This window comes from Lepus europaeus, chromosome 12 (genome assembly GCF_033115175.1).
Source record: "Lepus europaeus isolate LE1 chromosome 12, mLepTim1.pri, whole genome shotgun sequence".
NCBI classification, from domain to species: Eukaryota; Metazoa; Chordata; class Mammalia; order Lagomorpha; family Leporidae; genus Lepus; species Lepus europaeus.
The window spans coordinates 6794154-6806637 of record NC_084838.1 but is presented as its reverse complement, the minus strand read 5'-3'; the positions used below and the strand labels follow the sequence as shown (position 1 = coordinate 6806637).

General features: G+C 62.0%; 1 protein-coding gene and 1 non-coding gene across 6 annotated transcripts in view; both read left to right on the top strand.

Annotated features, from left to right (window-relative positions):
* LRSAM1 (leucine rich repeat and sterile alpha motif containing 1) overlaps nt 1–12484 on the top strand; it is a 33958-nt gene that overhangs the window by 8375 nt on the left and 13099 nt on the right. For 4 of the 5 annotated variants that reach the window (XM_062207511.1, XM_062207507.1, XM_062207506.1 and 1 more), the window contains 9 exons: nt 844–1031; nt 3000–3090; nt 4961–5091; nt 5609–5638; nt 6466–6588; nt 6804–6943; nt 7844–7888; nt 10388–10458; nt 11768–11867. In XM_062207511.1, the coding sequence (XP_062063495.1) occupies nt 1005–1031; nt 3000–3090; nt 4961–5091; nt 5609–5638; nt 6466–6588; nt 6804–6943; nt 7844–7888; nt 10388–10458; nt 11768–11867 (758 nt within the window). In that variant the 5' untranslated portion in view covers nt 844–1004. The remainder of the gene's footprint in view (nt 1–843; nt 1032–2999; nt 3091–4960; nt 5092–5608; nt 5639–6465; nt 6589–6803; nt 6944–7843; nt 7889–10387; nt 10459–11767; nt 11868–12484) is intronic. The other variant, XM_062207510.1, reaches the window with a different exon arrangement.
* On the top strand, nt 9022–9155 carry LOC133772105 (U11 spliceosomal RNA). Its single transcript, XR_009867730.1, has one exon. It is a non-coding gene; the product is annotated as a U11 spliceosomal RNA (small nuclear RNA).

Sequence of the window (12484 nt, the reverse complement as noted above, 5' to 3'; positions counted from 1 at the left end):
CGCTGCACGGAAGGCCTCCGTTGACCCAACTAGCGTAGGAGGAGCGATGGAGCCAGTGGTGCCCACAGAGCGATCCCCCTCCATCAGCCCTGGCTGCACGCAGCGTCTCGGGGAACCCCCTGGATTCCACGGGCCGGACAGGGCTGTCCTGGTGCTGCTGCCCGGAGGGAAACCGCTCAGCTTGGAGCGCTGGAATGGGCATGTGAGCCCAGGGCATTGGAACCCAAACCCCAGCATCCTGTTCTTCCTCGCGCACCGCAGGTTCCGGGGCCTGGTGTGTGCCCCGAGGGCCGGAGACAGGCGCGCATGCACACACAGGCACCTGCTTACCCATACACACATCCACACGCTTACACAGGTGCATACTTCCACACACAGGCACACGCACACAGGCACGTGCTCACACATGCACACACAGGCACACGTGTGCACACACTTCCATACACAGGCACGTGCTCACACATACACACATGCACACACAGGCACATGCTCACACATACACACATGCACACACAGGCACACATGTGCACACACAGGTACACACTTCCACACACAGTCACATGCTTGCACACACAGGCACGTGCTCACACATACACACAGGCACATGCTTATACCCGTACACGTACACACATGTACACACTTCCACACACAGGCATGTTCTTACACATACACACAGGCACACACTTACATGCATACCTACACACTTCCACACCCTGGCACACACATGCACGTGCTTGCACACACATATACACGCTTACACACAGGTACACACTTCCACACCCTGGCACACACATGCACACACAGTCACACACGCTCGCACAAGCCACACTCGCACACCCACAGCCCGGCAGGTGTCAGGCAAGCAGCTGCTGCCGGCGCCCGTGCTGAGCTGTGCCGGGGGCTCTCCAGACAACAGGCTGAAGGAGCTCCCAGACAGCCTGGGCGAGCTGCGGAGCCTGCGCACGCTGGACGTCAGCGAGAACGACGTGCAGAGGCTGCCGCAGATGCTGGCTCACGTCCGGACCCTGGAGGTGAGCGGGAGCCGCTGGTGCTGGGCCGGAGCGGGGCGCCTCTCTGGTTGGCCCACCTCCCTCCCACTTTGCCAAGGGCCTCCCTGGTCACAGAGACCCCTGAGAGACTGGAAGCATCCGGACCCTGCTGTCTGAATTGGTGGCCACCAGCCACAAGTGGCTACTGAGCACGTGAGAGGTGACAGGTGCCACCAAGGATCTCTCAAATCTGCTGACTCAACGTGTAGCCGCGTGGGTCTAGCCGCTAATCCTTAAGCTGTCCCAGAACGCGGAACTTCTTGGTGGCGCCTTGGGCAAACCTTTTAGGATGAGAGGCAGCAGTGGCCCTGCTACGTGCAGGGTCAGGTTCCCGTGTTAGCACGGCGCCCGTCACACAGCCCACTGTGTCGGGGCCACGCCTCTTAACCTCGAGGGAGCTGCGGTACCTGCTGATGGTCGCACAGCTGGGCGAGGGGACACAGGTCTGAAACCAGGGCCTGTGTCCAGTAGCTGCCCCCCCCATAATGCAGATCTCCTGTGACCTGAGCGGCCAGTGCCACCACTAGCTACCTACCACCCCTGAGCGTTTGAAACGTGGCTAGTGCGACAAGCAACCGAGGGTACATTGGATTTCATTTTGATTCATTGAAGCGTGAACTTCGTGGTCACGTGTGGCTTGCAGCCGCCATGCTGGACAATGCAGCCCGGAGCTCTTAACCTCCCCCCTTATGTGGTGTCTGATATTGTGGGAGGGGGCAACCTGCTTTCCACTCAGCTTCCCAGGATGGCGTTTTCTGCCCTGGGGTCTCCCAGCCCCAGGCAGTCAGAGGCAGGGTCCCCCACACCTGCCCACGTAGTGCATGGCCACCTGTCGCCTGCAGTGTGCAGGCTGTGCTGACCAGGGCTGGGCGGGGCCTGAGACAACCTTCCCATGCAGCCAGAGCCTGGTCCCCCCTCGGGATTCCCCTGAGCCCCCCGCCCTGGCCTTGTCTGCGTCCCAGGTGTGAAAGCTAATGTGTTCTCGCAAAGGCCTCCGGTCACTACTGGCACTGAGTAGGAGCAGAGGGCTGGGGAAGGGAGCGGCCAGGTAGCAGGAGGGGAGCTCAGCTTAAAACAGTTCAGGCTGGGCCGGCGCCGTGGCTCACTAGGCTAATACTCCGCCTGCGGCGCCAGCACACCGGGTTCTAGTCCCGGTCGGGGCACCGGATTCTGTCCCGGTTGCCCCTCTTCCAGGCCAGCTCTCTGCTATGGCCAGGGAGTGCAGTTGGAAGATGGCCAAGTGCTTGGGCCCTGCACCCCATGGGAGACCAGGAGAAGCACCTGGCTCCTGTCATCGGATCAGCGCGGTGCGCCGGCCACAGCGCGCTGGCTGCCATTGAAGGGTGAACCAACGGCAAAGGAAGACCTTTCTCTCTGTCTCTCTCTCTCTCACTGTCCACTCTGCCTGTCGAAAAAAAAAAAGGGAAAAAAAAGAAAAAACAATTCGGGCTGTGGGTAGGGACAGCTTCGTGGGCGGGGAGGGTGCAAACCCAGGCCCCGCCTCCTCGGCTGCGCATGAGCGTGTGCACGTGTGCTCCTGCAAACATTTGCATTTCTTAACTTAAAAAGTCATGCTATTGCTTTAGAATTCAAATATTCAGACCAGCTTCCATGTAGATAGTGGCCCAGCACTTTGAGTTTGAGATGTTCCTGCAGGTATTCCCCGCACTGTCCATTGTGAGCGTATTTATTGGTACGCTTTTAGCCAGATGGACTCAGGGTCTCCATGCCGCCTGTCGTCCCTCTCAGCCCCTCACTCGTGATTTTATATCCAAAAACATGAGCTGGCTGCCGTGGTCAGGGTGGGCACGCAGCAGGAACTAACCAGACAGCGTGGCCGTCTGCTCTCGGTGCCACCTGCCAAGCAGACAGGAAGCCCACAGAGCAGAGGTGACTCGGGTGGCTTCCAGTTGTTCTGAGCGGTGAAGAGGGGTCCCCTTGTGTTTGCAGACGCTGAGCCTCGACGCCGCGTCCATGGTCTACCCGCCCCAGGACGTGTGTGGCGCCGGCACCGCGGCTGTGCAGCAGTTCCTCTGCAGAGGTAAAGCCAGGCCTCCCGCCTCCCACAGCCGCCCAGGGGACAGCAGAGGCCCTCCTGGCCACAGCGCCTGCCTGCTCGGAGCTCGAAGTCCCAGGGAAGCACGCATAAGCCGTGATGACAGGGGAAGCACAGCTCCAGGCGGTGGTCAGGGTGTCGAGGCTGTCTGAGAAACCAGGCTGGCACCTGCGGGACAGTTAGGGCTGCACGGGAGAGAAGGTGTCCCTGGCGGGGGGGCCGCACAGCCCCGGGGGACGCAGAGAGAGCCAGTGTGGCTGCAGCTCCCAGCCCAGGACAGAGAGGGGTGGGGAGCGCACCCAGGCTGGGGGCCGGGGCCAGGCGGAGAGGGAGGACGCCAGGTTTGCTCTTCACGAAGATCATTCCAGCTGCAGTGAGAAGGGACCAGAGCACGAAGCCAGTGAGGACGCTGGTGGGGGAGAGACGCCAGGGGCCTGGACGTGGCTGGCAGAAGGGGCTACGTCCCTGCAGGCAGGGCCGGGGGAGCAGGGCGCTCTCAGTGAGGGCTTCCTGTCACCTGTGGGGCTCAGGGGACAGAGCCAAGCCTCACGCTCATCTGGTGATGTGGTCAGGGTAGGGATGCCATTGCACAGCAGGGGGCGGTCGTCCGGGCTCAGTTGGAGGTCCCGTGGGTAAAAGGCGCCTCACCCGCTGCTCAGGAGACAGGCAGCACTAATCACAGAGCGCTGGTGAGCAGGACTTCAATGACCGCTTCTGGGGTGGGTGTCTGGCAGAGGTTAAGTTGCCCGCTGGGACACCCGCATCCCACGTCAGTGCCAGCTTCGCAGCCCAGCTCCTCTGCTCACGCGCACCCTGGGAGGGAGCAGGCGACGGCTCGGCAGCCTGGCTCCCTGCCACAGGCGCGTGAGTGGGGGAGCCGGGCTGAGTCCCGGGCTCCTGGCTCCAGCTTGGCCCAGCCCTGGCTGCTGTGGGCATTTGCGGGGTAACTGTGGATGGGCGATCTCTGTCGGCAGGGGTGTAGCTCTGCCCCTCCGCCTTTCAAATAGAATGAGTGTAAATAAATACAGATGTTTATATTTAAACCACAGCTTCTCCTCCCCCGGGATACTGTTTGGGCCAGGGGATGGGCCTGGTGGTCAGGACTGATTAAGACTCCGCACTCCGCCTTGGAGGGCCTGGGTTCCAGGCCTGGCCCTGGCCCTGGCTCCTGCTGACACAGCCTGGGAAGCAGCCGTGATGGCTAAGGTGGTCTGCTTCCTGGGAGACCTGGATGGCGTGTCTGGCTCCCAGCCCTGGCCCGGCCCCAGCGACTGCTGGCATCTGGGGAGTGAAGCAGCAGGTGAAGAGCTCCGGCTCGCTGGCTGGCTCTCTCTGCCTCTGGAATAAAATTTTTAAAAAGAACATAAAAGATGTGTTGAACAGAAAAAAAAAAAAAAAAAGAATCCTATAGTAGAGTACATGATTCTACGCCCTGCTCTCTTCACTCAGAGTAAACCCTAGGTGCTTCCTGCCACGGTGTGGTTAGACGTCCGCAGAAGGCAAACAGGCCGGTGGAGAAGGGGATCGGTGTGAACCCCTGGGATGCTGCAGGCCGGAGAAGGAAGGCGGTGCGCTGAGGCCCTGCCGGTGTGGGGAGCCACGAGGAAGGCTGGGCTCGGGACGCGGGCTTCTCCACGCCCTCCTCCTCACTTGTCCTTCTGTGCACTTGGTCACTCAGCTGACCATTGCTGGGCACTTAGCACACTCTAGGCCCAGGACCAGGAAGAGAGCCGTGGACTGAGCCAGGCAGGGTGGGCTGCCAGGGAGGCAGGAGGAGGGCCAGGGCTGTGGGGACGGAGCTGCGGGTGCCTGGGCCGTGTCCCCACTGCCGGTCCACTGTGCTCCTGCCTTGCAGAGTCGGGCCTGGAATACTACCCCCCTTCCCAGTACCTGCTGCCGGTTCTGGAGCAAGACGGAGCCGAGACCTCCCGGGACAGCCCCGACGGGCCAGCGGACAGATGGTTGAGGGAGGAGGTAGAGTGGCAGGTACGGCGGTGCGGCGCGTGTGCCAATGTCCCCTGGGAACACCGTCTGCGCTCCTCCCTCCCGCTCCTGCCCTACAGCACCGGTCCGCGAGGCAGATCCCGTCAAACACCTGCGACCCTGTGCTGGGGAGCGCTTCCTCGCTGTGGCTTTCACAAAAGTGGAACAGAGCTCCACCACGGCAAAGGCGGTAGCTGTGGTTCACGCTCACCCCGCCCGTAGCGACGCGCTCAGCTGTTGGCAGGCGTTTGAGCCGTCCCCAGCGTTTGTCCTGCGATGCGGGCACTGGGGAATCACACGTCCCCTTTCCCGGTCTTGTTTTTGGGGCCCCGGGCCTGTTGAGCGCTCTGGCCCCAGGACTGCCCTGCGGCGCTCCTTCCCCCAGTGCCCAGCCGTGGCAGCACCAGTGGCTCCCACGTGGTGTCCCCCGGAGCCACCATTTATGGACACCCAGCCCTGTTCCAGTGCCCTGTGACTCGGTGCCGTGAGCACCGTTGCTGACCGCCATCTCTCCCCACAGAACAGGTTCTCAGACTACGAGAAACGGAAGGTAAGGAAACCCCTGCCTCGCACTGTGCTCAAAGACCTCAGCTCACGGCTCCGAGTCAGAGCTCAAGGCCGCGTTTTCCTGCCTCCCCACTCATTAGAGGCGGGCCCAGGGTGTTGAGGGCCACGTCCCCCTCCCCCGGGTCCCCGTCACCGGGCCACGTCCCCCTGCCCCCGGGTCCCCCATCACCGGGCTGTCTGTTCCCCCTGCCCCCGGTCCCCCGTCACCGGGCCGCGTCCCCCTGCCCCCGGTCCCCCGTCACCGGGCTGCGTCCCCCTGCCCCCGGGTCCCCCGTCACCGGGCCGTGTCCCCCTGCCCCCACGTCCCCCGTCACCGGGCCATGTCCCCCTGCCCCCGGGTCCCGTCACTGGGCCGTGTCCCCCTGTCCCCGGGTCCCCGTCACCGGGCCGCGTCCCCCTGCCCCCGGTCCCCGGTCACCGGGCCGCATCCCCCTGCCCCCGGTCCCCCGTCACCAGGCTGTGTCCCCCTGCCCCCGGGTCCCCCGTCACCGGGCTGTGTCCCCCTGCCCCAGGTCCCCCGTCACCGGGCTGCGTCCCCCTCCCCCGTGTCCCCCGTCACCGGGCCGTGTCCCCCTGCCCCCGTGTCCCCCGTCACCGGGCCGCGTCCCCCTCCCCTAGGTCCCCCGTCACCGGGCTGCGTCCCCCTCCCCTGGGTCCCCTGTCACCAGGCTGGGTCCCCCGTCACCAGGCCACGTACCCCTGCCCCCGGGTCCCCCATCACCGGGCCGCGTCCCCCTACCTCCGGTCCCCCGTCACCGGGCCGCGTCCCCCTGCCCCTGGCCCCCCGTCACCGGGCTGTCCTTCCCACAGGAGCAGAAGGCACTGGAGAAGCTGGAGTTCGAGCGGCGCCTGGAGCTCGGGCAGCGAGAGCACGCCCAGCTGCTGCAGCAGCACAGCAGTGAGAAGGAGGAGGTCCTGCAGACGGTCAGGCAGGTCCGTGAGGCCCACAGGGGTGGCCAGGCCGGGGCCCGGCGCTCCCTCCATCCCTGTCCTGTCTGCGGCCCAGCCTCCTGCCGTGCAGGCCTGGCGGGGCCGGAGCCGGCCCAGAGACCACGGAAACTCCTCTCCCAGCCCCAGTCGGTGCCCCCCACGGCCCACGGCGTCTGCGGGGTCCCCGCAGGCTCAGGCCTCCACCCTCCCGGCCGCAGGAGCAGTCTCGGCTGGAGCAGGGCCTGAGCGAGCGCCAGCGCCACCTGGACACGGAGCGGCAGCGGCTGCAGGAGCAGCTGAAGCAGACGGAGCAGGACATCTCCAGCCGGATCCAGAAACTTCTCCAGGAGAACCAGAGGTCCGGCTCCCGGGCCAGTTGCCCTTGGGGGAGCCTGGGCTGGGCCTGCCTCTGCCCCGGCCTCTGCTCCTGCCCAGCTCACCCTCCTCAGAATCCACTCTGGCTGAGTCACCTCGCACCCAGCGCAGCGCCACGGGGTCCGGTTTCCCATCCCTGGACCCGCGTGTCCCCCGGGCCCCGAAGTGGGCGGCCTGGCAGGTGGAGACGGCACCCCACTGCAGCTGAGGCCGGCCGCTCACCCACTCACCCTGGAGTGAGATTGGCCCCAACAAATCCCGGCCGAGGCCGGAACGGCAGCGAGCAGGGCTTGGTGAGACAGAGAGAGTCCAGGGAGGGTCCGCAGCAGGAAGGTTCCAGAAACAGGCTTTAGCCCCACCCCCGCTGCTGCCGGCTGCCCTTTCCTGTCCCCTGTGTCCCTTGACAGAGGCCTGAGGGAGCCCAGGGAAGCTGTGTGGGCCCAGCGCTCGGTCCGCGTTTTCCCACTTAGCCTGTCCAGGGTTGTGTGGCTTTGTGTCTGTCACTCCCATGTCACAGGTGAGGGACCTGGGGCTTGGAACGGTATGAGGAACTGGCCCGAGAACCCAGGGTTCCTGGTGGCGGGGTTCAGACGCCCCAGCCCGGGCCCTCAGCCCCTCGGCAGGGCAGCGCCGCCGGTGACAGGGCCGCGCCGCCAGTGACAGGGCCACCGGTGACGGGGCTGCCGGTGACGGGGCTGCCGGCGACGGTGCTGCCAGCGCCGCTGGTGACGGGGCCACCGGTGACAGGGCTGCCGGCGACGGTGCTGCCAGCGCCGCTGGTGACGGGGCCACCGGTGACAGGGCTGCCGGCGACGGTGCTGCCAGTGCCGCCGGTGACAGGGCCGCCAGTGACAGCAGGGCCCGGCTTTGGTTTCCTTCGCAGGCAGAAGAAAAGCTCGGAGATTCTGAAGGCGCTGGAAAACGAAAGGTGAGCGCCCTCCGGGCCTGCAGCTGCGGGGTGGGTGGCCTAGGGTTCCCCGTGCCGGCCCAGGGTTTCCTGGAAGCCAGAAGAGTTTTAGAGGATATTTCCTTAAAGGGACGCCCTGCCTGCCAGCTGCTTCAGACACGATGTGTGCTCCTGAGAGACTCAGAGATGTAAGCAGGCTGCTGTACAATGTCCACCTATGCTATTAGTATAAAAATTGCCCAAAAAACACATATTTCTGGGGGAAAAAAACCTTTGGTTACATAAATTCCATGGGAAGGGATAACCCGGAGCCATCAGTGCCCCAATGAAGAACATTAAAGAACCCTCCTCATCGAGGGACGCCAGGGTGTGCTAGGTGGAAAGTGGTGGGCTTCTCTTTTCTTTTAAGATTCATTTATTCAGGGCTGGCATTGTGACACGGTGGGCAGAGCTGCCACAGGCCACACGGGCATCCCATATGGGCGCTGGTGCATGGCCCGGCTGCTCCACTTTGATCCAGTTCCCAGCCAATGGCCTGGGAAAAGCAGATCATTAAAAAATATATGTTGATTTATTCATTTGAAAGGCAGAGTGATAGAGAAGGACAGAGGGAGGGAGAGAGAGAGAGAGAGAGACCTACCTTCCATCCACTGATTCACTCCCCAAATGGTGTCAATGGCCAGGGCTGCGTCAGGCCGAAGCCAGGAGCCTGGAACTCCATCTGCGTCTACCATATGGGTGGCAGGGGCCCAAGCACTTGAGAAATCATCTGATGCCTTCTTGGGCTCATTAGCAGGGAGCTGGATCAGAAGCAGAGCAGAGGCCAGGGCTGTGGTGTAGCGGGTAAAGACGCCGCCTGCAGCACTGGCATCCCATATGGGCGCCGGTTCAAGTCCTGGCTGCTCCACTTCTGATCCAGCTCTCTGCTGTGGCCTGGGAAAGCAGTAGAAGATGGCCCAAGTCCTTGGGCCCCTGCACCTGCATAGAAGACCCAGAGGAAGCTCTGGGCTCCTGGCTTCGGATCAGCCCAGCTCCAAATGTTGCGACTATCTGGGGAGTGAACCAGCGGGTGGAAGACCTCTCTCTCTCTCTGCCTCTGCCTCTCTGTAACTCTGCCTTTCAAATAAGTAATAATAAGTCTTTAAAGAAAAAGAAAAAAGGGCTTCTGTCGTGAGTGGCGCACGTAGGGCAGCTCTGTTTGCTCTTCGTTGGAATCCACGTCAACAGATTTTGGAAGCATCGTTTTTTTATATTGGGGCAGCTGATGATCGCTGGTCCTGGCGCCCAAAAAAAAAGAGGCAGCCAGGGCTGGCACCGGTACTCGGGGGTGGGATGTCGGCTTTGCACCACAGCACGGCCCACGCCATCAGTGTGTCCTCAGAGTGCACGCGTGTGTGTGGAAAGCCCAGGGCCCCACCCCCAGGGCCACCCCTGGAGTTACGTAGGCGGCCATCTTTGTTTCCCTGGGTTTCCTGTTTCCCAGTTGGCCGCACTAAGGCACACCACTTGTGCCGTAATAAAGGTAGCAGAGGGTGAGGGCAGGTGGGCGTTTGACCGACGTCAGAGCACCTGGGCTCAGCGCCCAGCTCTGGGGCCCGACTCCAGCTCCCTGTGATGCAGACCCTGGGGGGCAGCCGTGGTGGCCCAAGTAGCTGGGTTCCTGCACCCACCTGGGGACCTGGGTTGGGTTCTTGGCTCCCAGCGTTGGCCCAGCCCGGCCCTGGGAGTTACAGGCATTTGGGGAATGAACCAGCTGATGGAAGCTCTCTCTCTCTGCCTTTCAAGTAAATAAAAAATTTTTAGGGAAAGAATATAAAAAGAAAAGGTGATAAGTAGAAGGATCAACGCACCTGGCTCGCTTCCCTGAGAGACCAAGTACGCAGCTCCTGCTGCCCTGGGATCCTGAGGTCACACGATGGGTGGGCCGATGGGCCGTGAAGCTGGTCCCACGGAGGGCCTGCCAGCTCCGCCCCTCCCCACCAGCAGGTGTTGGTTAACCCCTGCCAACCCGGGGAGGAGGGGCAGAGTTTCCTCTCGGGGCAGCAGCGCCATGGCGCATCCTCCCACATGCTCCTTGGTCGCCTGTATGTAGGCAATGGCTATTTGCATCCTTTGCCCATTTTTCTAAGGGAGTATTTATCTTTGTGTTATGATTTTTTTTTGAGAGGCAGAGACAGAGGGAGCTCCCACCCACTGGTTCACTCCCCCAGTGCCCGCAACAGCCCCTGCTGGGGCAGAAACTGAGAGCCAGGTCTCGTGTGTGGATAGCAGGGACCTGACGACTTGAGCCATCAGCTGCTGTCTCCCATGCTGGAGTGAGGAGCTGGAAGCAAGGGGACTGTTTATCTTTTTATGCGAGACGGTCCGCCTACCAGGTCGGAGGGTAACGGCCCCAGTGGGTGTGGGCGATGCTGCATCTGGGTTAACACATCAGAAGGGGCTTCCTGGAGGCGGCGTTCGCATCATGGATCCCCTGTAGAAGCATCACACCTGCTGAATGCATGGGTGGGTTTTTTCTAGAATAAGAATGGAACGGCTGATGGCCATCACCCAGGAGGAAAGCGAGAACTTGCGGCGCCGAGAGATTGCCTGTGAGTAGCGGATGGGGAAGAGCGGGCTCTGGGGGACAGCGCCCGCTGCCTGGGCAGACGGCGACAATCGGGAGTGGACGCGGGCTCAGGCGTCTGCTCACATCCTGGCTTTCGGTCCTTTATCTTGTACAATCATTGACTTGAGGGACTGGCTGTACGTATTTAGGGGCTCAGGGGACACTGGGACACGTGTGTGCCCTGAGATGTTCTTTGTGTTAGGACCCCCCCCTCAACACTTTTACCTGTTAAAAAAAGTGCATAAGTAGGCATAAAATTGGAAGAATTTGTGTCAAAATGTGATCACACTCCTGAGAGAGAAGCTTCTAGAAGATTCTTTGTGTGTGCACTTTGGTGTTTTTTATTTTTTTCTTCAGATTTATTTACGTATTTATTTGAAAAGCAGAGCTACAGAGAGGAAGAGGCAGAGAGAGAGAGAGAGGAGGGGAGAGGGAGAGGAGGGGAGAGAGAGAGGAGGGGAGAGGGAGGGGAGGGGAGAGGGAGAGGAGGGGAGAGAGAGTGGAGGGGAGAGGGAGAGGAGGGGAGAGAGATCTTCCTTCCGCTGATTCACTCCCCAAATGGCCGTTGTCAGCGGCCAGAGCAGGGCCAGGCCAGGAGCCAGGAGCTTCCCCCAGGTCTCCCACGTGGGTCAGGGACCCAGGGCCTTGGGCCATCTGCTGCTGCTTTCTCGGGTGCATTAGCAGGGGGCTGGAAGGGACGTAGAGCAGCCAGAACTCGAACCAGTGCCCATAAGGGATGCCGGCACGGCAGGCGGCGGCTCTACCCACTGCACCGCAGTGCCGGCCCACTGTTCAGAGTTTTACAGTTAGCCAGCTTTTCAGGTTTAGGTTACTTTTTTTTTTTTTTTTTTTTTAAGATTTGTTTGAAAGGCAGAGTTACACAGAGAGAGAGAGAGGTCTTCTATCTGCTGGTTTATCTCCCAAAAGGCCACAATGGCCAGGGCTGGGCCAGGCTGAAGCCGGGAGCCTGGAGCTCCTTCCAGGTCTCCCATGTGGGTTCAGGGGCCCAAGCACTTGGGCCATCAGCAGGGAGCTGGATCAGAAGTGGAGCAGCCAGGACTTAACCGGCGCCCATATGCGATGCCAGTGACACAGGTGACGGCTTAACCCGCTGTGCCACAATGCCAGCCCCTTGGTACCATAGTTAAAAGAAGACAAGGCTTACTAAGGGTGACTCCCAGGGAGGCAGGCGGGCGAAGCCTCCAGGCGCGTCCTCAGTGGCAGTGGGAGCCCTGTGACCCCCCGCTGCCCAGAGCGCCCACCCCTCTCAGCCCCTGCCCGCGTCTCCGCAGCCGCCATGCAGCACATGCTGACCGAGAGCTGCAGGAACCGGCTCATCCAGATGGCCTACGAGTCTCAGAGGCAGAACCTGGTGCGGCAGGCCTGTTCCAGGTAAGGTAAGCAGGAGGAGCCCCGGGTGCAGGAGCTGGAGGCGCCGAGCCGTGCTGCCGGGGTGGTGGTGACGGCCCCCGGTTCTCTCCGCCCCGTGACCCCGAGTCAGACAATGATGAAGTGACAGCAGGCATCCCGTTTCTCGCCGGGCACGAGGCTAAGGACGTGCTCCACTGCCTCGTTAACTCTAGGAAGACTCGTTGTTAGCTCAGCTTTTAGGAAGACTGAGTCATGGGGGCGGTGGGGGGAGACAGATCTTCCCTCCGCGGGTTCAGTCCCCAAATACCCGCGACAGCCAGGGCAAGGCCGAGCCAGAGCAGGAGCCAAGAACTCCCTATGGGTCTCCCACATGGGTGGCAGGGGCCCAAGGACTTGGGCCATCCTCTGCTGCCTCCTAGGCGCGTTAGCAGGAAGCTGTGTTGGAAGCAGAGCAGCTGGGACCCGAGCCAGCACTCCAGTGTGGGGTGTGGGCTAACTCACAGCACCCCCACACCCAGTCCTGTTAGCCCGCAGAACCTAGGTTCTGGGAGACCACGTGACACACGCAGGGGGGCACAGCTGGCAGGCAGCAGAGTCCGGAAAGGAGCCACACGGTGGGAGGGGTGTGCACTTGACCC